Below are 25,907 nucleotides of genomic sequence, written 5' to 3'. Positions count from 1 at the left end.
CTGTGGGATTGTTTTTTAATTTTTTTTTCTTTTTTTTTTTTACCTAATTGGAATGTCTTGGGTGCTGGGTAGGGACAAGGAAAGGATCACACATTTTAGTAAATGAGCTACTTCCTGGCTCTGCTTACCTCTTGAATCCAGGAGGAGCTGAGACCCTGTCCGCAAGGAGCTACTTCAGAGGAAAGCGTCAGTGCCTGGTAGCAGGGCTTTGCCTTCTCCCTTACACTCTGTCTCCTCCATCCATGGCACCTTGGAACTGATGAGCTGTTTGGAGGCTTTTAGCAATACTTCATTTACTATCTGCTCATATCGTGTGTTGTTCTTGAGAATACGTGAAGAACGCTCAGCTCCTTACAGGATTTGGGCTGTAATCAAGCCTGACACTGACTGGCATATTGTCAAATTGTGCACGTATCATTTATTGTTAGATAACACTGGACATCCGTTATTGTCTCTTGACTAATCAAGAGTGTTGCCTCACATATTCTTACAACGAGAAGGCGAAGATTCTTGTCGTAGCTGCCAGCTTTCATCATCCGAGTGGATTGTGGAAGATGGGACTCTAGGGACAATTGAGAATAGGAAGCTTGAAGATGTGCTATGTTCTCCTGAAGCACTGGAATGACTTCCATAGACTCAGGGCACTGTCTCCAGAAGGTTGCTTTTGTCTCTTTTTCTTTTAGGGGTGGTTATTATTACAGAATAAATGTGTAGTTATTTCTAAAACTGTCAATCTGTGTGTCTGTTCCAGGGCGATTTGATGAAACTGTGATTGAAGAAAGAAGGCAATGTGCTGAAGATCTCTTGCAGTTTTCTGCTAATATCCCTGCTCTTTATAACAGCAAACAGCTTGAAGAGTTTTTTAAGGTTTGTTAGTATTTGCAGAAGTGTTTGCTTCTTACTGATATGAATAAAGTATAGTGCTGATTCTGCTTTACTTTGTAAACTGTGGAGTGACAATGAGCTGATCTGACATGCTTTGTGCAGTGACTGGGAGTTTTCTATTCACTCTAGAAATGTGGCTTTAAAAAAATCCAGTGCTACACCTCTACAAGTTGGAAAGTTTTACAGGAACTTCAGGTGAAGGGATTTGGAATTTCTGTTTATTGAATGATGAGCAAAACCAGTGATGTTAATTTCAGGTGTTCAGTGGAGAAATGATAGAAATACTGTCACTGTTTCTATATTTTATGTAGGTGTTTATGGTTTCAAACCAAAGGAAGGAAGACTGTCTTGACTCTTTTCTTATGGCCTCTTACGGATTCAGGTCCTTGACAACAAATTTGGCATATAACTAATCAAACATGCTGATTGTAAGTGTTGTAAAAACTGCTCTCCAAAATGCAGTTTATGACAATACGTTGATCCGGACTTCCTCTTTATTACATCTGAAGCAGTTTGTTTTCAGTAGTTCCTTCAAACCTCTTTATTTTCAGTAGCTTCATCCAACATTCTGCAAACACATAGGCATAAGGATAGTAACTCCCTGGAATTAAGAAAATGCATATCTGGCTGAGATGGGACTTAAGTGTATTGACAAGTTTATTTAAATGTCATATATGCAAAAGCAAAATTACAGCAAACCTTAAAAATCTTTGTTTTCGTGATGCAGTTATTGCAGAGCACTTTAAAATCTTAAAATAATTTTCTTTAAGGTTTGGTGGCAACAATGAATGGGAGACTGAGTTAGAATATTTTACTTTTCAGTTTATTTATATTTGCACTTTTTTTGTTCTTGGAAATACTTCTGTGGTTTTGGGTATTTGTTTAGAGCTCTTTTCCCTTCCTTTGCTTAACAAAAATATTAGTTTTAGGCTTCTGATGGACTTTTTCTGGCTTTGTAAGGCCATGAATAAAACTAGAAAGGTGTTGATTTTTATAGCAGCAAGCATGCCTACAAGGGGAGTTATGTGAGTGTAATAATTTAGGCTCATTGTTAGCTGATGTTGTGTCATGTTTTCCTATAAGAAAACCTTATGTTTCGATCAGTCACCAGCTCAGCCAGTGACCTTAACTCAGCTCATGGGTGGTTTTGTTCCTTTTCAGATTTTTGTGCAAATAGCAATGGAGAGATAGACCTGGACAGTGAAGTCTTAGAAACGATTGAAGAGAGAGCTGTGTGTATCTGTGTACTATAGACTCCAGAGAAATGGGCTGGCTAGTGTGCAAGTGCCCTGGGCCAGCTCAAGACAATTGAGCAATGCCCATTTGTAACACTGCCTTGGAAATGGTGCAGTTTCTGGTAAAGTTGCATGGAAAGCATGCAACTTTAAACAAACAAACATCTAGGTGCTTTCCAGTGCAGTCAATTATTCCTGTTGTTATTTCATTTACCTTTGATTCCTTCCAGGCTTGGGAGGGAATAATGTCCTCCTTATATGCCGAGATGGCCTTATCTTCCATGTTTGTCCAGTCTCACCTGCAACTGAACTGCAGATAGTGGTCATGGGTGGGACATTGGTCTGATGGACAAACACTCCTGTGTGAGGGACCTGCTGAGCTTGACAACACCACTGAAGGGCGCAGACTATATGTACCACAAGAGAGCAGGAGCATCACTATTCTTTCCCTCTTAAACTCAGGGGTTTGCAGGCAGACCTGCTGCAGCCGGGATGGTTCAGGACCCTTGTTACTCACCACAGAAGCTGCCATAGGGTAACTGTTTAGATACCTGGACAGTCTGTGGCAAACAAACATGGCCTAACCAAAAATCCTTGTTTAATATTGCAGGCTTATGTAGTTTAATTAAATGCATTAACCGTAAAGTAATGGAGCATTCACTGGTTAGAAAATTTAATTTTTACTGTCGCTGCTATGTAATGAGACTTGCCATAGAGCACAGCAGCTAACTAATTCCTTTCCCTCTCTTTTTTCAGGGTGGAGAGGTACACGATGGGTCTGAACTGATTGGTCCTGTTGAGCCTCTGTCTGACTCTCTGACTGACAACCTGTCTGACTGCAGCTCTGAAGGTTTGCTTTCTTTTCTCATGTAACCTTATAGCATGATCTGTTTTAAAGCAGCACGTAAATGTCAAGTGCCATGTTTGTAGGAGCATTGACATAAAGATGATTAAGGGAGAGGAGCATCTCCCATATAAGAAAAGGCTGAGGGAGCTGGGTCTCTTTAGCTTGGAGGAGACTGAGGGGTGACCTCATTAATGTTTATAAATATGTAAAGGGTGAGTGGCACGAGTATGGAGCCAGGCTCTTCTCGGTGACAACCAGTGATAAGACAAGGGGCAATGGGTACAAACTGGAACACAAGAGTTTCCACTTGAATATGAGAAGAAACAACTTCTCAGTGAAGGTGACAGACACTGGAACAGGCTGCCCAGGGAGGTTGTGTAGTCTCCTTCTCTGGAGACATTCAAAACCTGCCTGGACACGTTCCTGTGTAACCTCATCTGGGTGTTCTTGCTCCAGCAGGGGGATTGGACTGAATGATCTTTTGAGGTCTCTTCCAATCCCCAGCATTCTGTGATTTCGTGATCTAGTTTCTGATTGCTTCATGTGACAGAAATGCCAGAACTGAGATTAACAGAAGTTGGGCTCAGCAGAGCTCTGTCTGCACTGCTGGAAGTTTGCTTCTATAGCATGAAGTTTTCAGGGAGTTTGTCTAGTCCATTCTAGGAATCCGATTGCTCAAAAAGAACTGCTTTGGTGCTGAGCTGAACCTCTGATTTAAATGTAGATAATCCTGCCTGCTCCCAAAAAGTTGGGCAAACAGCATGGTAGTGTTCACTGCTAATCATGATCCAGGTCTCAACCTGTAATAATTTTCAGAGAACTTTAAAATCATTTTGAGGCTGATCAATAAATACAAAGAGGACTGTCTGAATTTGCCTAGAGCATGAAAAATGGGTCTAAGTTTTGAACAGTCCTGTTCATTTTGGAGGGTTCTCATTTAGCTGTTCATGCTCTGAGTATCACTAAGCTTGCAGTGCTTATTAAAATCCAGAAGAGAGTTAGTATCATATTTTAAAAGTTTAAGTATGTCTTCTGGATTGCACATAAGGGAGTGGTGAATGTTATAGTCTACTGCAGAGCTTGGGTAGATAAGCAAGTTGTTTATGTCTCTTAAGTAAAAAATGCTAGCAGTCTTTGTTTCCTGAAAAGAACTCCCTATTCTTGAAAGTCTGAGAGGTTGTGTGTTAGAACCAGCGTGGGCTGTGTTCAGTTGAAAACTAGAAATCCCTTCCTTAACTTCCTAACTTAAGTTTTGTGGTTCTGCTATGCCAGTGGAGGGTTTTTTCCATTTCCTATAATTGCATTTCCTTTGCACAGTGTAAAGATGTCTATGCTGACTTGGATACCACATGTAGAGTAATTTTAGAGGCACTTCACTTCCGCTAAATAATAATATAGCTCTAAGGTAGCGTCAGTCAGCCCAAATAAATACTCTGCTAGAGCTTCTTGCCTGCCCCTGGAGGCTGAGTTAACTTAAGCATCTCTGCATATAATCATCTGTGGAGTTCCATGCAAATTTTTAGATATTTATGTCTTTCTGAGTTCTGTTTAGGTCCTTAAGACTGCTAAAATTATTTTCTAACCCTTCAGATTTTCCTTTGAAACCGTTTTAGGCTCATGTATAAATACACATTATTATACAGACACTTACTAAGCTTATTTGGGAGGATTTTTTTTCCTCAACTACTTCTTTTTTTTTTTTTTTTTTTCCCAGCACAGAACTTGCTTTGGTAAAACTACTTTGTGCTTAGTTGTATAATATATTCTACATGGGCAGTGAGTTTTGCATTTTGTTTGGTAGTATCTTCTATGATGTTAATGAACTACTGCCCCCAGAATATTTAATTCTGTGAAGGGAAAGGTGTAGAGCTGTTTGTCACAACTACCCTCTGTAATTGAATACTGGCAAATAGTTTTAAAGAGGCACTATTTCAGTGACGTGTAACATTCCAGATTCTGACAATGCACTCACTTTTTACACTGTGCCCTATAGAAGAAAAAGTGCCCCTAAAAATCCTTAATGTGAACATTTCTATTCTTTATTCACAATGGCCTCATTTTTAGAAGAAAACCTTTCCTTTATGTGAAATAAAATATTGAGAAGAAAAAAAAATACTATAAATTAGAAAAATTATTTCATGCTCTTCTTCTGAACTGCTTGGAGTGTTTTTAGAGGATACTTGCAACCACTATGAGCACAGGATTTCCAGATACAGATTGTAACTTCTGTGGAGTGATCTTTTCTAAAAACCCGTCTGTCTTCCAGCTCGTACTTTCGTGTTTGAAACCACATTTTGGACGGGGAGGAGACCTGGGAGACAAGGAGACATCTGTCTTTAAGGCCTCTAGATGGCAGTGGAAACACTTGACTCAGTCCTCTCCCTGCCTCTCCTCAGGGCATCCTGCCTGCATCTAATTTTTCCCAGTTCGATTATCGTAGTTAACTGTGACTCGTTCATTTGTTAGTTGTTGTGAACATTCAAGGGCCTCCAGGTGGGTGCTGTTCCTTCAAGCTGTTGTGCTGAGGAGAACCAAACCCATTCCTCGACAGGTGCTGGTGTTTGCTTATAAGGGTGGGTTGTGTTTTCTCACTTTTATCTGTTCTTTTCAGACAAAGTTCACTCAGCAGAAGGTGTGCCCATTAATGGTAGAAGATACAAACTGATGGTAGTAGAAATGTTTTTGTACCACAATAAGCAATAACTGTCTTGCTTGTAAAAGCAGTTTGGCAGTTCATGTTTTCAGGGGAACTCACTTTTCAAGCGGCCAGGTTACTCAGGCTTTCCACTGATTTTTGGAAACCGCATTTCCTCCTCATATACCTGGTGAAATTGCACAAGGCAGAGACAAGTACAGGAATTCACATTCAATTTCAGCAACATTATACTCATCTAATATTCCTGACAAATAGTCACTCTGTCTTCTTCTCTGTGTACGTGGGATAATATTCATACATGCAACTTCTCTTCACAAATCTTTCTATACCAATTGCCAAATTCTTTAGAGAAATTCACTGGGAAGATAATTTTTTTTTTCCATTCTTTTTTTTTCCCCCCATCTTTCTGTTTTACCATGTTCACGTTATCTTCCCAGAAATAAGCATATGCTTAGAGTGGACGCTCTGAACATCCCCTTAAGCAAAGTTAATTAGCTCAAGCTCTCTGCCATGCTTGCTGTGTTCATACAGCTTTCGGTCAAGCTGGCTGCAAGAGAAGCGCAAACGTGATTTTGTTTAGACTGCAGGGAGGTGAGCTTGGGTCTGTCTGAAATCTACTGTGTGGATGTGCTCTATCTCATCTAGTGTGGGTGGCCAGCACACCCTTCCCACAACCCCCTGGCCTTCCCATTCATTATGTGCACCCTTTGTCCGTCAGTCGTCTCTGCTTGCACCCATACATTCCCTAGCCAGCAATTTCTCTTCACTGAACAAAACAACTTCGCTCCTCTGAACGTTGTTTCATAAATTCTCAGTCCTCTGCACCCACATTTGATATTGCTGCCCCTAAATTGGGCAGGTGAACAGCCCATTATTAATACACTAATTAACAAATCTTCTGTCTTTCTGCAACTGTTCTGTTGTGAGTTTGCCTTGTTTCTTGCAGGACTTGGGGCTACACAGGCAGTTTTCTTTGTGTGGACACTTAGCTTTATGTCCCTCCCCTGAAAAGATCAGGAGCATTCTCTTCTGTGCACCCTGTACCCTCCTCTCAAGTAGCCTTGTTTCACTAAGCATCACTGTCCCTTGCTTTTCAGACAAAGAGAGTGGCTGGCAATCTGTCCTCCTTCCTGTATTTTTCCTCTAAATCACAGTGAAGGAGCTTCTATCTTTTAGAAAGGCAGTATTTCTACAGTACCTTCTCATTCCTCTTCCATAAATTGTAAGCTTCCTCTAACTCTGGAGTTGCAAAATCAAAAAGAAAGTTTGAGTTAGTTGCCTTTGATTGAGGTCCTTGCTACTGCCACATACTTTCTGCAGGTAAGTCAGAACACTTTACCTGATAAACTTTTGACTCTGTTGATAACACAAAAGAAAACAGGTTTTAGCTCAGGATTTACTGTGTGTTCAAACAGCTTAATGTCTTGACCTCATTGCCTATTTTATTGTCTCAGTGAGTGCATGTTCCAAGGTGATAAAACAAACTGCTACTTGATATCCAGGTGGCACTGCCAAATTTGTGGCTCTCTCCATATGTCTCATGCAGGGTACTATTCTGGAATGACATTTTTTGAGACTGAAAGCTGCTTTTTTTCTTCTTCTTGGTGTGTAGGTCCCAGCTTTGAAGGCTCTCCTGTTTTAAGTCTCCTTAGCTGTAAATCATCAGAGCAGTGAGAGATAGGGATTAAAGTACTGCTGCTATTGAAATTAGGTGAATTGAAGTGCTCAGGTTTGAATTAGACTCCCCTAAGCAAGCACCTGTGTTTTATTTTTTAATCTTGGAGGCAATGAGAAATGACAAATCTAACACCACTCTCACAATTTTAATGGTGTATTACCAAATGGATATCTCTGATGGCCAGTCAAAGAGCAGTTTCGTGTTATGTATTTGTACCTGTAGCAGGGTCATGCCCTTTCATTTTGATGGCAAGCAAACATATAATCTGTTGTACAAAAGGATGTCAGAAATATTTTTGTCATTCTTGTCCTTTTCAGTTCGAAAGGATTTAAGTGGGCTTGATGATGTGACGCTTACGAGCCAATCGGAATGTGGAGGTGAGATCTAAAAGTTGTTCCCCTTACATTTCTGGAATTTAAATTATTAGAAAGTCATAATTATGATTGAACACTTTTCATGGATGATAATCCTTACAAAATGAGATGGTGTACATATAAAATATCTTTCTTGCCATTTATTTCCAAATAACCCTGCTAAGTTGCTGTGGTTTATTCACTGAAGGTCAGCTTGCAGTAAGTATATATGCTTTTAGCTTATGGCAAATGTAAAATAAAGTGTGTTAGCTGAAATTTCAGTGAAAAAGATGTAAGCTAGTTCATTTTACCATGTGTTAGCAATGAAAGAAGAGTTTACATGGTAGATGTGAGTGAGAGTTCTGCATGATGCATAAGCTGACAGTAACGCTGTGTTAATTCAAGCTACTAATTTACTGTTTTGGGGATGCTTTATCTTACTAAACAAGTATGTTGGCATTTCTTGCAGCAGTAATCTGGCTCCTGCTGACTGAAATATTTTTTTTCCTAATAGCACTCACACTGAGTAACTTTCCTGGAGCTCAACCGTGTGCAGGCTTTGAAAGTTCAAGTTGGGTTTTAGATGCTGGTCTTTTCATTCCTAGTATTAAAATGAAGACTAATTGCTCTGTGGAGTTTGTAGCTAACTTATAAACCATATTTCCATAGGTACTAATTTTCAAGACAGCTTTACATGCAGGGAATTTCTGTGCACAAAGTCTCAGGAAGCTGCATAATTGAGAAGAAAGCTAAAATCTTTGGATGGGATAAAGAATTTTGGAGGTTCCTAAGGTATGTGAGAAATTTAGGGTAATGGTTGTCTTTCTGACTGCGCTTTTTCAGGCTTCTCCAGTGACAGTGACCTGATCTCTCTGACTGTTGATGTAGACTCTCTTGCTGAGTTAGATGATGGCATGGCATCCAACCAGAGTTCTCCCAGTAGAGCTGTCGGCCTTCGTCTTACTTCTGAGCCCCCAGTACAAAGCGCACTGGCACCTGAGCAGGAGTGGAGCAAACCCGAAGGAGAGAGGGAAAGCCATAGTCTGTTTACTGGAAGCTTAAAACCCAAGCCTGGCAAACAAGATTACTTGGAGAAAGCAGGCGAGTTGATAAAACTGGCCCTAAAGAAAGAGGAGGAAGAAGATTATGAAGCTGCTCTCAGCTTTTATAGAAAGGGGGTTGATCTGCTTCTGGAAGGTGTTCAAGGTATGGATCTTCCCACTATATTTGCCTTACCTTTGGTTATAGGTGTTTGTTTATGGCATTTCCTTAGTTAACATAAGCTTGCTGTGTTGCAAAGAGGTGAGATGAAATGCAGAATGATGTGTGCCTGGTTCTCGTGCTTGATGGTTCTTGTGCATATGGGGGTGAGAGAGAGAGAGAGAAATCTTTCTGAGACTGGGTGATAATTTAGGGTCTCATCTTCCAAGCAGCAAATATCTCCTCTTTTAAAATTGTGGCACAACCTCCGACTTGCAGGTAAGTAGCCAAGTGCTCCAATTTTGCCTCTTTCCTTTCTATTACCTAGGTATTAATTAATATGTGGCACTTGCAGCACTGTTGCAACATTATTTAATTTACATGGTTAAGTGAGGATTAATTATCCCCATTTTACGCATGGGGAGAGGCAGACTCAGGTTAACTTCCCAGTCACAACAGGATTAGAACTATTCTTGGCTCACAGCCTCTTGCTTCGTCCACTGAACTGTTCTCCTTGGCTAACTAAAAGATGCACATAAACTTACGTGCCTGCACTGCTGAAGGAGAACAGGATTGTTTGTTTTTTTTTTTTTCAGAAGACTTTAGTTTGTAAATATATGTCTGCAAAAACTGTCGTTAACTGACCAGATGCAACTATATGCAAATTTCTGTGGAGTCTCCTTGCACCTTGTCTGTCAGGGAACAGTTTTTTCCCCTCCATCTCTAGTTCTTGAGAATCTAGAGCCATGACCTCATATATTTGCATTTTGTCCAACAATGGCTTAACACTGTAAAGCACAGGAAAAGGGTTGTTCTTTCCTCGAGTGAATTCAGGGTCTGTGTATTGTGCTTCTGTCCCACACAGATCAAGTGAGGGAGATTAGAATTGTGGCTTTGTTTGATACTATCAAGCACAGATGCATTATGCTGCTCCAGAGCGGAACTTAAATGCTAATATACCAAAGCACGCACAAGCAGAAGCCTTTGCTGCATCTCAGTAGGATGCACAGCAGTGGTCCAGACACTCTGAACAGTTCTAGGAATGAAAGTTACCTGCTGCGCTGCTTTATCGGGGCCTGGCAAAAAAAAGATGGATAGGTTACTGATGAAAACTAGAGGTGTGGGCCAAGGTATGTGCAGAGCCTTTGCTTAAAGTGTCTTTTTTACTTGGCAAAAGTAAATCTACTTCTTTCTTTTCAAGTCCCAGTGATGTCAGTAGGGTTACTGCTTTGCTGCCTGTTGTGGCTTTGCAATAGCATCCTATCTTTCCAATGTTACAAAATGGTTTTCACTCTTGATATTGAATGTGGTGGCAATCCTTCTGTTGGAGAACCAAGCTGTTTGTCCACTTCTTCATAGACCTATGTGCCCTTCAGTTATGGTCTTCTGAAGAACATCCTGTTTTGTCGTAACCACTTCTGTCTTCTCACTGTGATGCAAGGCTGCCATGATGCAGTTTCAAAATGACAGTTTGAGCTTCAAAAAATATTTCTTTATTGAACAGTCACAGACTGTTAGGGCATGAACATAGCTCAGGCTATCACACATCAGTTGAGCTGTGGTAACTATGCGTGTGTACTTGACTTGTGGCAGTGATTAAACATGTTGGCTTTGAATCCATGGTAATCCTTATGCTAATATGTTTACCTTGAAGTTGTGAAAGGCTATTTTTGTATGTGTTGTAGGTGACTTGCTCAACTGAGGCATAATAACTGGTTAAACTAGAGTGGGTTAAATGTTTTACTTACAGTTGCTAACATTCCCTCTAAGGACTTTTGCTTCTCTGCTGTTGAGTAGCTACTCATCCAGCTACCTCAGATGACTGATAATCCTTTAGTGTCACCCACTGGTATCCATGCTTTTCAGGCTAGGAAAAAGTTTAGAGTATCTTAGAAAAGTGTGATATTCCACCGTCTTTTCCTGATGCCCGTCAGATCGCGCAGTGAGGGTTATTAATGAATTCATAGTGGTGGTACCTGTGTGTGTGTGTGTGAGTAGAGGTGTTCCTGATGGGTGACAAGATGTATAGCCAGCACCTGCAACTTTTTCTGTACAGTCCCTGACATTGCATCTGTATAGCACAGGGAAGGGAGTAACAGGATTGAGTGGCTTTTTTATCTGGCTTCTTGTCCCTTGGGAACATAAATGTGTACAGTCTAGTTCCTAGCAGTCAGCTCTTCTGTCTCCTTCTTCTGTGTTACACTGCATAGCTGTGGGAGGTGGAAATGAAATGAATGTTTGTCCTCTGCTGGGCTCCTACACTAGATTTGGCTAGATCCAGCTCATCTGGTGTCCTTTCTCTTTGGAGCTTCTGTAAGCTGGCAAGGAGACATTGATGTACTTCTTGATAATGATAGACCTGATTCAAATGCATTCTTAAAAATATATGCCTTCTCAGGATCTACAAGGACAGCTTAAAGCCAAAACCAAATAACCAAACAACAAAACCGTAACTACAACCAACAAAACAATCCCAACAACAACAAAACCAAACAGACCAAAACTCAAAACCAAACCAAAACAACCAAAATAACCCCAACAAAACTCAACCAAACAAAACCAAATCCAACAAAAGCCACAAGTAACTGTGTCATGCTTTTAAATCTAGTTACTTTAAGGGTAATATGTTTAGTGCTGATATGTGAATATTCACTGTATGTTGCAATGAAAAAAAAAAAAAACAACAACCTTAACTTAATAACTTCAGCTTTTTAAACACCCCTTGTTCTGTTTTTTCACGTGGATAATAACATGCTCCTTTCAAACATAAGGATGGTGCAGCAGTTACAAAATGCCTATGATCTTCGGCTATTGATTATTTTTAGACTATTTTGTGTAAATTAGCCTTTGTAATATCTGAAAGTGAAACACAGCGTTCATATTTGCTTACACACACATATAAAGTGCCATTGCCTTTCAGTGTTCAGTCATTGCAGGATGTGTGGCCTCTCTTGAGAATGGACTGGAAGTGGCTTTTGCATGGTCAGTGGTAATACATGTTTTTGCCACGTGGTGGCACCAAGGAAATAGGAATTGACACTTAAGAATTGCAATCAGGAAATGTAGCCAGTGTACCGGGAAGAAAGAAACATTATCTATCCTCTGGGCTTGAAACTTCCCGCAGAATCACCTATGAATTGTAGTGCCTCTGTAAGTTGATTAGATGGGTCGGAAAGATAAGGGTGGGTCTGTTGCCAGCTGCTCCTTTAGCCTTGGTACAAGAAGATCCACTTACTTCAAGGCCGCCTTATCAAAGTTGTGTATGAGTAAGTTTGTTACTGCAAGTTTGAAAGACTCACGTTGTTTAGTTTGAAATAGCTGTCTTCTGTCAAGGCAGTCGGAGCACGCTTGAGTCTGTTACTTTCCTGATGACTTCCCAGCTCTCTGAGCTGGTGGCACTAATGCTGTTATAGATGGAGCATGTTACATGTGCTTACACCAAAGAAATGTACATCTTGACTTCATTTTCAGCTGTGTGTGCATGCTCTCACAAGTATAGTGGTGTTACTTATACTGTAGAAGGTGCATATGTATTTTCCTCTGCTAGTCTCTTGCAGAGTTTCAGTACTAAATCTTTTAATGTCCTATTCACAGTCCTGCCAAAGGGCCTGATCTGCATGTCACCTGGGAACTGAATGCCGTCTGTGCTCTGAGGCTGGCGTATACCTTGGACTCTGGGCATCTGCTCTTTATGTATCTTGGGCCTAGTTCTGCTCCATATATGCATTTAATATTAAACATGTTTGTCAGAGGGAAGGAGGAGAATGCTACCTTGAACTGGCACCAGAGTCCTTGGACTATCCATTGAACTACCTGTACATCTTGTAGCTCCCGGCTTTGTTTGTATCAGAGCTCCCTCATGTGCGGTGAGCAAGAGTGGCTGCCGCAATTTCATTTTTCCTCATAATATGTACTGATTCTGCTGCCCCTCTTGTGTTTTTTCTGTATTGTTGTGCACAGGATTTTGGTGCTTTTGGAAAGCAGGTTTGTAAGGGTTATACAGGATAGTTAAACAATTATCCAGAAGCCAAAACCTTTTGGGATTCAAATCTTCTGCCTTTTTAAGCATACAAGAAGTATATTAATTGATAGAAACTCTGGCTCACAATTATAGCTGTTCCTTTGCTTTGTTAGCCTGTCAGAGCTCTTTGAGGTCAATGCATTGCTTCAGGCATAGTGATGGAAAAAAATGTACTAATCGATAGCAAGCCACCAACTTCTAGGCTGGAAGTTAACTGTGTTTTATACTTAGTAGTGCTTTCCCTGACTTTGGTGTAGGATGTAGTTTATGTTGGAGAAAAATACATCAGGAGGCTAAAATTATGGAAAGAGTTTATGTTGTGGTAAAAGAGGGAGTACTGTCTGTATAAACTGCTCCTCTTTTTCCCAGCTTCACTGCTCTCACATTATATCCATTATGGATCTGGGCAGTCTGAGCTGTGTGATAAACACAGAGTTAACAGTGTTGCTTATTGCTGGGTTACAGTAACTTCAGGCACATGGTGAAACAAGAACTATTCACAATATGGTCAGTCTAAAGCGTGTAGAAAAGTACATGATCTGTTCTGTGTGGTTTAGAAAGCAAATATGTTCATTGCTGGTCTGTCACATACAAGGCTCCATGTTACACATTAACATCTGAAGGGAGATGATCCATTTACTCTGTCAGAGATTTGGGGTGTTTGTTTTCACATGTGTAGCAGCTGTGTCTGAGCACAAGGAACATTTGTTTTAGGAGGGGTTGGTTCAGCTGGGCAGCATGGGCCTTGCTGCATGAAGTGTGTGGTGCCTCTGGAGTCACAGCAGCCACAAGCTGTTTTCCAGGTATCTGTGTTTTGTGTTTGGTATCTCCAGCTTCTAGATAAGCTGCTGGTGTCTTTGAAAGCAGGCAGTGAATGTCAGTTTTGCACTGCTCTGTGCTAATGTTTATCCAGTAAACAGAGCTGGAACAAAAATTACACAAATTACTGGAACCTTGCTAAAATGACTTTGACTTTTAACCCAGAAATGCATATACAATGAAATGCTGGGAATACTTTGGACAGCTAGATGATATTTTTGGATATACTGAAAACAAACTAACTTGTGTCTAATTACTGGGATTATGATGGACTATGATTTGAACTTGTGATGGAGCCAGGGATGCAAACAGGAGCATACTTGACAGAATGCCAAGAAGACAGTGGTTTATGAAAAGGGGAACAGCCATGGCTGTTCTACAAGCATGTTTCTGTCTTCCAGGGTAGAAAGCACCTTTGCATGTTTTTTGAATGGCACTTACGAAGACAACTTCTGTTGCAACACAATAGCTATTTTAAATTCTTTCACCTTCAGTCCTCTGAGAAGTGTTTCTCATTGAGAGTAACAATCTCTTAGGCAGTTTCTGAGCTGCCCAGCAGCTGTGCCCGACTGGAGCAGTGTCTTTGAGGAAATAACGGACCTGTTTTCTGAGAAGGTGCATTGGGCTGTGAGCTGACGTCTGCAGGGAAACTCTCGGAGTTGTGCTGGGCCCTTCAGGGAAAGGTTAATGAAAGGGTGACCAAGAGAACTGTAATTCTCCCCCATCTGATCTCAGACCTCTGTGCTCCTGTGGTGTATCATCACTCACCTTATTTGCTCTTGTAGCTTTACACTTCCACTGAGGCTGGAACCAGTCAAGACAAAAACTTCCTGCCCTGGTTACTTCCAAAGGAGCTGAAAGCTGTCTCTATTTCCTGCTGTTGGACCATGAGGATGCTGTGGGACCATTTGGGTTGGGTTTTCTAAGCAACACTTTCCTGCTGTTTCATGCAACCTTGACATCACGGCTGTTGTTTCAAAAGGTTAGGTGTGTGTAGAAGGACTTACTTATTGACAAGCAGCTAGGTTAAGAAGGGACATTAAAAATATTGTGGTTAAAAAAAGAAGTCCTCTAATCCCTCTGTGCTACCAGTAGTGCTGAAACCCAAGCTAATATGGGCTATGAGCTGTTTGTAACTGCAGTGTGATGCCTTCCAATCCCATCGCAGGCCATACAGAGCTTCAGAGCAGATTAGTGATATAGGCTCCATCACTGTGCAGTAGATGCTGGATGGATCACTCCAAGTGATGTCATTCCATATGCAAAAATACTAGGCTTGGACACCTCATTGCAGCAAAGCAGTAAAATACAGCATCTCCCAGTAAAGTATGGTGAAGTCTGTTAATATATAAATACAGCCAGATTCAACTATGTCAAAGAGTAAAATTCCACCTAAGTTACAAGACTTCTCTGCACCAAGAGGCTGATGAAGGTCTGGGGTTTAGAACCTGCTGCACAGCACAGAGCCTTGCAATACAGGTGAAGATGAATTGTAGCGATACCTGTAAGCCAACATGTAGGGCATGATGCAGAGATGACTCTGAATATGGTTATTTAGCATGTGGCTGTTAAAGAATGAATGAATATGTGACAAGGTCAGCCTTAAAAATCTGTTCTTTCTCCCTTCTTTGGGGGCACACAGCTAGCTACATTGGCTTGGGGTTGATCTGATCCTTCCAAGATTTCCATGTCTCTCCTTATAGCAGCTTCTTGCCAGGTTGCTGCTTGTGCCCAGTGTCTTTGACAGACATCTCTTCCTGCCTGCACAGTCTCTTATCTCAGCTGTTGTTAGCCAGCACTTAGCTGTAGCTAAGTGCATTAATAGTTTTTTTTGGCTGTTGCTATGTGGGGTTTCTATCTCCCATCAGAAGACCTAGTAGGGTTGCCACACTCCTTCCAGTGTACACTGTAGACAGAGCAGACTGATCTAGGTTACACTGCCGCTTCTGTCCTTAGGTGAGAAAATTGAAGTCTCTGGCTGCAGAATTAAATGCTTTGGGCAGTGTAGGTGAATTAACACAAATTACTAACTGCAATAGAAAAAATTGCACAGGTGTGTTTAAGGGTATGATGCTGCAATGATAATCAGTGCTTCAGTTCTTCGCCACCTCCTCCAGTTCTTGCATATACAGCTTCTCTCTTTTCACATTCTCATTTTCTCTTTTCCTGTGCTCTTCTTTTCCCTTCCAGTATCTTAAAATAGACTGTCTAGCTTCAGAGCTGCACAGAAGGACTAGTATAGGTTTGATCTCTACAGGGCCTGCTGATGGCTCTTATGTTTTAGAGATTTTAGTGACTGCTCATGGAAAGATACCATTTCCCATAGTACTATTTAGAAGTACATGAGAGCTATATTTAATACCTAGATATGAGTACTATTAGACTGTCACAATTGATGAATCTCGTAGTTGCTTTTTAATCTTTTTTTTTTCCTCTTTTCTTTCTTTCTGTAATACTTTACGCTACAAACTGCAGTAACTTGTTCTTACTTGAAGGGACAGGTGTCTGTGTGCCTGGGATTCCTCTGCTCTGAAACAAGGAGTGTTTGTGGTTGCTAATTCTAATTTGGACTCATCCTTTTAGCTAAGATGGAACACTGCAGAGACCTTGGAAAATCTTTTCCTCTCTTCTGTGATGATGACCTGTGTAACTTCTTTCCTTGCTCTGACCGTCAGTGTTTTTTCCTCATGTTCCTGTGGTGCCCGTGTTGGAGAACCTGCTGCTGCTGTCACCACTTTGTTTCTTCATCTGTGCTGGGATGTCACTGCTTGTCCCTTGTCCTTCTGTCTTGCACCAGTCACGGTGTGGGGGGAGGGTGTGTGGTTTTATTTTTGTTTTGTTTTTCTTCTTCTCCCCTCATTTTTATGGAGTTTTACAAGAAAGTGTTCAAGGACTTTTCTCACCATGTGAAGTCTTACTTTGGTGAAATACCTTGCAGTTGAAGACTACACATTTTAGTAGATGGACGGAAAGTTAAAGTTTTCCTCCCTGTGTGCTGTGTGACCATTCATTTTAGTTTTTTCCAGATTGTCACACATGCAATTGAAAAGCTACCACCACCTTGTGGATTTAACATGAGAGTTTCTCTATAAACAGATGATTATTGATTAGTGTTTCTTATTATCTTGAGTGTTACTGACTCCTGCTTTACTAGTCACTCAAACACATTTAAGCCACACCATTCTTCTATGTACTCTTATCTTTGGCAAATATGCCAACATTTATTTTTTCCTAAACATTTACACCACTGGTGTGGAACCTTAGGTTTGTTAGGCGGCACAGAGTTGGTAAATCCACAGCAAGTGAAGATCTGTAAGTGTCTTGAACAACAGGCAATGAAGATGATGTATAAAATACAGACATAATAGTTATAAGCACATTGGAAAGCTGGAAGAAGAATTTGTAGGTGTTCACTCACTATCACACATTTGTGCTTCAGCACGTGAGGTTTCACTCTTAAGTGGCTTTTCTTCTTGGTTGCTAGAGCACAGTACTGTCCTGAATCTTCAAAAAGTAAGAAAGAATAATTCTGATAAATGTGATGCAAATTAATAATTATTGACTATTCAAAAATGTTAAAAAAAAAAGGGAAAAAGGTCACTTCAAACTGCTTTACCATAATGGGCTCAACCTTGGTCTTACTTTTTAATATTTACAGTCGTTTTCCAGTAGCAGAATTTGGTCGCCACCCCAAGTAACTCACCATTAATATGTAACATACTAGAAATGATGAGCTAGTGGGCTTATTTCACAATTCCAAACTGCCACCTGCTGCTAAAATCTGTAGCATCTCTCCTTGATGCTGAAGTGTCCGTCTACCCCAGCACCTGCCACATTTCACTTAAGTAATTATTTGAAAATTAAAGGTTACCTACTCTCCTGTGAAAGTTGGTGGAGTCTCATTCCAAAATCAGCAGCTCTTTCCCTTCCTGAAATAAATTTTAGGGTTATAAAACTGTGTCCAAAGCGGTCACAAACCTGTGCTGGATTACAAGTCGCATTGTCACTTACGGTGTGCCTGAGCTTTTGTTTGGCTAATATGGACAAAGGAGTCTGCTTCACATGATGTAAGAAGTGTTTGCCCTAAGAAGAACAGAGGTCCTCTTGAACCAATTAGGCAAAAATAACAGCTGGGCTACCCACTAATAAGGAAGGTGCTGCTAAACCTCTTTTCATTGTGAGAAGAAATAAATCTTTTAAGGCTTACTCCCTTGCATTTTTATAGAGAGCGATTCTTTGAAAAATTCAGCAATCCAGCTGGGTGATATGTGCAGGAAGACTATGAAGAAGATAAAGAAACTTTTAAAAATAAAAAATGGTATTATAGCTGTTAGGTTTGGCAATTATAAATGTTTCATTGAAGATTTCAGTATTTAGAGAAAGTTTTACTGTTTGAATTGTTAAGAACATGGAGTTTGGGGTTAGCACAACAGGCAGTCTCCTGCAAGTTCCTTGTAGCCTGTGCTGCAAGAGGACATTCCTTCCTGGAGCAAATCTCTTCTGATATCTTCTTAAATAAAGGCAACCCACATGTATTTTTAGTAAGTCTGAGAAAAAAGCAGGAAGATTTGGAATATGGAGGTTACAGAGGATTGTGCAGGTAATATTAACTTTTTAACCTTTTCTGTGGAAATATCCAGCTAGTCAGTCAGGGTCTGATGTCCTGGCAGGTTGGTTCTTCCTGAGGAAAATCTGTAATTCCTGATGGGGGATGATTTGGAGGTGGTCAAACACAAAGGAAGGAAGGCACGTCTAGACTTCCTGGGTGGGTGCCACATACTGTGAATTACTGAAGGTGGGATATTTTATATGTTAGTGGCATGTGGTGACTAGAGTTTTGTTATAACCATCTAGTGAGATGCACCTGTTCCATGTGACCTCATCCTGCATCTATGGAGAACAGTTAAGGACCAGCATAAGTTTGAGGGCACTTCTGTGCATCTGAGAGGTGTTCTGTTAGTACCCCAGATTATTTTGACAAAAGAGACAGATTTTCCCATGGTCCTTACTGCCCGGATTTCTTTTTGTTCATTTGCGTTGATTTGGTGTGGCTCCCTTTCAATAGCTCTTTGCTGTTAATACCTGAACGTAAGTAATTTTCTTATACAATAAAATCACAGAAAATTTGATGCCTCAATAAATAGTTAACTGAGCTGAACACTTAATACTTCAACATTGCGATAGTGAATCTTTCAAATGTATGTATTCTTCTGAGGGTCTATGAGATGTGAGCAGAAGACAAAAATATTGCTATTTTCCCAGGTGCTACTTCCATGCACCTATTCTGTGAAAATGCTGCTTCTCTGTATTTTTCTTTCAAATCAATGGACTATGGGATAACAAGCAGGCAAGTCACAGATTAACTCAGTGGCATAATTATTCTAATATTTGTGGCTTTCCTCTATCAAACCTTCAAGATCATTTTTATTAAGAATGTCTGTTTTAGTAAATACATTGTAGCTGAGCCATCCTTAGAAATAAAAATTAAAGAATAAATTTTGAATCATTGGCTGCTATCCTAATGTCCTGGCTACTGTTACTTTGGTCAGCGGGTGGCCTGGTCGGCCTTTCCAAAGCCAATTTTCATTTTAAGATATTTTTATTTCTTGAAATAGGCAAAGCCTTTGAAAAATGAGGGAGCAGCCTGCTTGTGCTTGTCTAGATGAAGGCTTATATGTGCAACAAAGTAGCTGTAGAGTTTTTATATTCTGTTTGCAGTAATAGTAAACAGAGCATCTAAAATAACCACTTGCACATTGCAACAAACACATCATCATTTGCTTAAAAAGAGTTATAATTACAGTTGACGAAGCATGGACACCATAAAAAATGCATTAGTTTGGCTTGACACATTAATTACCTGTTTTTGCAGATGTTTTTATATATTGTTGTGTGAACAGTTTACAAAATAATTACAGGAAAGTCATATGGAAAATAAACTAAGTGGGTGGTTTCTCGCCTTAATATTTTCATTCATGTGAATGTGTGTGAGGCACAGCTGCTCCGTAGCAAATGCAGAGGGAGAGAGACGGGGAATCTTGAGGGGTTTTTATTCTAAGGTCTCTATGATCAGCTTTGCTACACTTTTATATCTTGCTTTAGCAGTGTAGTTTTTAAACATGTAAAATGACATTGCCGATTTAATCCCAGTGATCAGGAGGTGGGAGAAGCTTTGATCCTGATCAGATGAAACGTAAATCTTCTAGTATCTAGGAAAATAAATGAAAAATCAATATTATTTTAAGCAGGATGATCTTTTATGAGCAGTTGTAAAGATTCATCAAAGGCTTTGACACAGTTTAAACATTTCCTGTTTGCTGCCATTTAAAGAAAAATGCCTTTCAAGTTTAAATTGCAATTAAAAAGAGATACCTCTTTAGATTATTGTGGGCTAACCGCAGAATGGAAATAGAAGCTCAATATGCGCGCACAGTGTTTAAATCAAAAGGTCTCCACTAGGCATAAATGAGCCAATTCTTTTGAGAGTACACATTTTGTGTAACTAAAAACACTGTCCCATAACAAAATGTAATATTGCATTTAAAAACATACATAGTCTGCATCACAGCTTTAACATCTGTCAAATATAAGGATTTTCTCTCGTACTGTGTTTTAGTGACTTATTTGGTTTTAAGTGGAGAGTTCTATGACCTGAAAATTGGCATAAATGCTAAAGATTATTTTTAGTTTAATGGGGTCTTTATTATTACTCATCACACTGTGTTGAAGGCTTTTAAAGTAATTTTTATAAAAATTCATATCCAGTATTTCTTTATAGATTTTTGTGAGTTATTGGCTGTTTACATGGGAATTTGTATTGAAATGTAGCTTTTTACTTTTTCTCGATTAAACTAATATAAAGTCAAAATCCTACTTCCATAAATCCAATTCTCAAACATCTACTTTGTTACAGTATTCAGAGGCTGAACTATTAATGATCTTATTCACAAATAAGATGCAAGAACTTGTTGAGTAAACATTGTTTTGTGAATCCACACCCTCTTTTATGGCTGAAGATTTTAATGAGCGAACAGTTTGCAAATGCTATTTAACAAATTACTCAGGAAGGAAAAGTAGAAGGAAAACTGAAATTAATGTCTTGTGAAAGTAGGGAGAACAAAGACAGCTTTAAGGAGACATAGTAGCTTGTTTGCGTTAATTACTGTAAAATTACTGAAGCATTGAAAAAGGCAATAAACATCCAAACTAAATACACATAGCTCACAATTAAGCAGTAAGCTTGACTTTTATGATAGCCTTAGACACTAACCTAGCAGTTTTCTACCAGTCTCCTTGAAGAAAACACTGGCTGAAGAGTTTATTGTTGCTATGCAGATGACTTTTTTTTTCCCCCTAAGTGATTGCCACTTCTTGTGTCTAAGAGAGTGTGGGCGATCACCAGTGCATTGCACAAAAAAGTTTTATGGTGCCATAAGATTAAATGTCAAGATGAAAGCAAGAGCGTTTTAGTCACGTTTTAAGAAATTGCAACACACATTTATAAAATACTGTAGGTCTATTCTTTTCTGATAAAGCCAAATCCAAGTTCAAACAATTGAGCGTTGTTGAGACTTTTTTAATCCTAAGGGTGAGTAAGACCAGCAGTTTAATCTAGGGGAATTTCACCAGGAGAGTCCTACCAAGTGGAGGTGTTAGAGGTGCTGGACCTGGGACAAAGTTCCCTCTGTCTTTAGAATGAGAGAAGTTACTGAGAAGCTGGTAAATAGCCGTAGTATTGTATGCTGAAAGTGCATGGAATTTCTGACTGTCCGTCTTTTTCCCAAACGAAATGTGCCCAAGGTGTTTGCAGAGTAGGGCTGTGTGAGTCTGCCCAAGGAGGTGACAATCACTTTTCTCTCCTGCTGTGAGGTGGACAGTTAGATTTACAACAGATCATTTACAGCAAAGCTTGGAGTAGGTTGTAAGTCTTTGGCACTAATTCTTGTGACTGTTCTGTGTGTTTAGGTAGTTTGTAGTCATGATACAAAAGGGAGGGGGACTATTTTAACAGTGTCGAAATGACTAGTAGTATACCACGGCAACAAAGTGGAAAAGAGCTTCTGCCTTCTTTTCTTTCTGAGTCTACAGATTGTTAAAAGCAATAGCAATGATTCATTCCCTCTTCCATGGGGTGGGGGAAACAGCAGCTCTGAGAGCCCACAGCAGAGGAACTCTCCCTGAACCTTCTAGAGAGACCTTGTACTTAGTTTTTCATTATTCTCTGCCATCTTGAAAGCATTTTGGGAAAACTAAGCAGTCAAACCACCTGCTCCTTCTCCTTTCAGAAGGAGCTGGTGTCAAGGCTAGCCAGGTCGGGCTGCCTGAAGAATCAGAGTGATTACTCCTTCTCTGAGCTGCTGGAGAGATGTGGCTGCAGCTTAACCCCTTCTTTGGGTCCTACCAGTAGTGACGCTGAGGGCAGGTTTCTGAGCGGGGCTTGCATGTGTGTACACATAGTCTGTATGGACATGGTTGACCATAAACAGATGGACACAGGCAGAAGGATATTGCCTTTCCAGACACCTGCATAACCACGGGCAGTGTGAACAGCCCAACCTCTTTTGAACTACTGCTGATCAGGTCTCTCTGGTGTCTTGCCCCCAGCTCCATGATCCAGTTCTCAGACACTTTGTTTGACTTGCCTGCTTATCTACCTTGAATTTTGTTGGCCTATCTTACGCACAGAGAATGCTGAGCGCACTAATGCAGAAAATAATGAGGAACAGAGTTTATTAAGAAGACAATGCAGACAGTGGTGGCCGGGTACAGGGCTCAGTGAGACAGGTGCAGCCTGCTTACACACAGCCGGCCCATGTAATTCCTACCTCTGTTTTCTCATGCTTGTGCCACCCTCCAACCTTGACCCTTCCTTTTCCTTATCTTTAGTCCAGGCCCTAAATGTCTTACAGTGTCTTGTGCATTTCTACAATCCCCCTGAAAACATCTCGCAATGTTTTGCATACAAGTGCTTACGCAGTAAATTCTCCCAAAGACATTCCAGAATCGGTTTCCTTTTTATGAGACTCATTCTTGATAACCCACAGTAATCCTGAGGTTTGTTTTTTTTTCTTCTTCTTATCAGTTACCAAGCTTCTGGCTGAACTTCTTCAAGGTTACACTCGGAGGTTCCTTTCATCAGTGTCTTAAGAGTTCTAGTTTTCATTATTGTCTGTGTTATCTGCAGTTTGTTAGGGTTGGTGTATTTGTGTGTTTATTACCTCTCCTGTTCCTTGCCTTATCTTTCATGTTGAGCAGCTGTTAGTCTGATATCCTTGCAGTTCCTTGCCCTGTTTGAGCATTGGTTTGTGAGGGGTGCTGGCTTGCACCTGTTGGTGCAGAAGCCTGTCCTGGCCAAGGCTGTGCTTCTGCAAGTCCCAGATGGCCTCGTTTATGGCTTGGAAGGGACTGTCAGGGCCATGCAAAGTCTGCTGTTGTTCAGACTTCTTCTGGGAATGCTGTCTGTCGCTATTTTTCAACATAGTAATCTCAGTTTTCATTTGTTACAATTGTGGCTCACAGTGTCTATCTTTGCTTGCGGGTTGACTGGTTGGGTGTTGTCATCACAAACTGAGTCTATTGTAACAATATACTGCATGTGATGCGAAATGTCTGAAGAGAAACTGTAAGTTTTAGAGTGAACACAGAAACGTATCCGCTATCATGGCATTCTCAGCTCTTACAAGAGTTTGGGTAGATCAGACATAACACAGTGGTGATGCAGCCACCTGGGAAGTGAAGTAGTTTGTGCACACAATTCTTCCTTTCCTCTTGTGTCACCCCAAGCCAACGGGCAGGGAGCAGCTAGCATTGGAAAGCTGTAAGCAGGAGTTCTTTGTGTCTCTCACGTTGCCTTCTGGCTATTAGTAGTATTTCTACGTCTCCTTCGTATTTAGGAAAACCTATGTTAGAAAAATGAAGGAAAAAAAAAAGCACAACATTTTTAAAAATTGTTTTGTTGTAAACATCTTATCTTCCCTAATGGAGGGGTTTTTTTTGGTACAACATTTGGATCAGTGGTTTGTTTCAGTTCTTACTTATGTTACCATAGGAACATATACCAGATCACAGAAAAATGAGGTAACAGTTTTTGTTTACCTTAGTCTATAGCAAGGCTTAAAATGTTATTTTTGTAGAACTCTGAGATCATAGTATTTGCTTTTTATTGATGCATATCTGTAGGTTTGATTATGAATAACCCAAAGGAAATAAAAAAAGGTAGAATCAAAAGCAGTCATGTGCTTTGATTACTTAGTACCCGTCTCTCTATAGAAAGAATGACTTTGTTTTTCTCCATTGAGGTGAATCAAGTCCCACTCGTCGAGAAGCAGTGAAAAGGAAAACTGCAGAATACCTTATGCGCGCTGAAAAAATTTCCAGTCTCTACCATAAATCCTCTGAAGATGCATCTGTTCCTATGGTAGGCTTTAATTTCTTTCTTTCTGAACCTGACTTTGGTATAATTAAATTTTCCTGTCTTTTAGCAAAGCATATTCAAGCTTGATGTTCAAAAACTGTCTAGAATTTCCCTTTCAGGAGACCTGAGGAGTATTTGGTTGATATGTTTCTGTTAAGTTGTTGTTCTTTTCTGATTCTTGGTTGGTTGCATTTCATAGCATTATGAAGAATGGTTGATTTAATCCAGACCTGGATTTTTTGCATGCTTTCCTTCTATTCACATTTTTAATAATGCTAAAGAATTTAAAGGGTAAAGCCAAAAACCACACTAGAATGTATTCTTTTGCCTTTCCCATGGGGATATTGGTCGGTCCTGTATGGAGTAAGAAGGCTGTTGGTTTCTTTGGTGTGTAGCACATAATGGCATGTCAGAAGTGAATCAAGTATGTGGCAAGGGGACAAGATTAATTTCCCATAAAATAAGTACCTAATTGAGCCAAGGTTCTTCTTGATCCCTTCAAATGTCTCTCTTGGATATGCTTGAGTGATCAGCTGCTTCTTGATTTCTTAAGCAGAAACACCCTTATCTGTACGTGTACGAAAGACAAACAAAGCTTGTTCCAAGATACCCTCAATAAATTTCTACTTTGCCCTTCCCCAAACAGTTCCTTTGGGACTTATCTGTTCCTACTTTCGACTTTTACTGCAGTCATGCTAAACTGTGTGTGATTGTCAATGACTGCTCTATTGTAGTAAATATAAAAGTTACCAACTTCCTGTCTCTCTGCATTTATATCAGCGAGGACAAAAGGGACAGAAGATTATTGCTTCTTATTTTGCACAGATCTAAAAAATGCTTTAAGGAGAACATGCCGCAACAATGTGAAGCCTTATAAAGTCCAACTGCCTAATAAGTTCGTTAAAAAAGCAAAAACACTGATTTTGAAGGGTAACTTTGAGAGCCCACAAGTACAATTTTGAAGATGTTCCAAATGGGATATATTTTGTGACATTTGAAGTCTTGCTGCTGCTATGAATTGTACTTTGAACAATTTAGTATTTTGGACTGATACGAACTCCTACTAGGTAGTCTTTCTTTAGGTCAAGCACCCCTGAAAATGACGAAGAAGCTATATTGAATGAAAACCTCAGTGTGTTTGGAAACCGCAGAACAAGAAAAAAAAAGAGCAACCTATTTTTTCCTTTTTATAAGTTTAAAAACTAATTGTGGTTTGGAAGGAAGAAGAAATAGGTTGCATTTTTTGTGTGTGAACTTGAGAGGTACAGTATTTTCTCTTTTATGCTGCACTGAATAAAGCACATGCCTTCTTTGCAGATCCAAAGGAAAGCAGGATTTATTGGGATAAGACAAGAAAAAAAAGTGAGAACAGAGAACCATTCTCCTTCGATGCTGAAACTCAAAATTGACAAGTTAGGGCAAATCTGACTTTACACAAGGAAAATGCTGCACCTGGCTTATTCTCATTTGTACAAGAAAAAAAAGAAAAAAGGCACATTTCCATGATTTGGCTTTGTTTTACCGAAGTGTGTATGTGTATTTTAATAACCTTTATTTGCTGTTCTGCATAATGCATAAATTTGACTTTTGTCTTAGGGCTTTGGAATTTGCTGGCATCAAGGGCAGGTGGTGCTGATGGGTCATGATGGTTGTGGTGAGGAACAGCTTGTCTCCAAGTTGATAGCAAAAACTTAATCAGGAGAAGGACTTAATCTCCCAAAGTTATTGTAAGGGTAGTAGTAGGAACCACTAAGAATTGGTGTCCTTGGTGCTTTGGCTTAGTGTCTTAAGGAAGATAA

General features: G+C 40.0%; 1 protein-coding gene across 4 annotated transcripts in view; it reads left to right on the top strand.

The window, feature by feature from the left end:
• The window catches only part of RPS6KC1 (ribosomal protein S6 kinase C1), an 88,538-nt gene that overhangs the window by 17,238 nt on the left and 45,393 nt on the right, over nt 1–25,907 (top strand). For 3 of the 4 annotated variants that reach the window (XM_065834567.2, XM_065834566.2, XM_065834568.2), the window contains 5 exons: nt 752–867; nt 2,877–2,970; nt 7,619–7,678; nt 8,498–8,860; nt 23,993–24,111. In XM_065834567.2, coding sequence (XP_065690639.1) covers nt 752–867; nt 2,877–2,970; nt 7,619–7,678; nt 8,498–8,860; nt 23,993–24,111 — 752 coding nt within the window. Of the gene's footprint in view, nt 1–751; nt 868–2,876; nt 2,971–7,618; nt 7,679–8,329; nt 8,447–8,497; nt 8,861–23,992; nt 24,112–25,907 lie in introns of those variants that run through there. The other variant, XM_065834569.2, reaches the window with a different exon arrangement.

The sequence above is a fragment of the Patagioenas fasciata genome, chromosome 3 (assembly GCF_037038585.1).
Source record: "Patagioenas fasciata isolate bPatFas1 chromosome 3, bPatFas1.hap1, whole genome shotgun sequence".
Lineage (NCBI taxonomy): Eukaryota > Metazoa > Chordata > Aves > Columbiformes > Columbidae > Patagioenas > Patagioenas fasciata.
The sequence above is the reverse complement of the archived record's forward strand: the minus strand, read 5'-3'. Positions and strand labels throughout refer to the sequence as shown.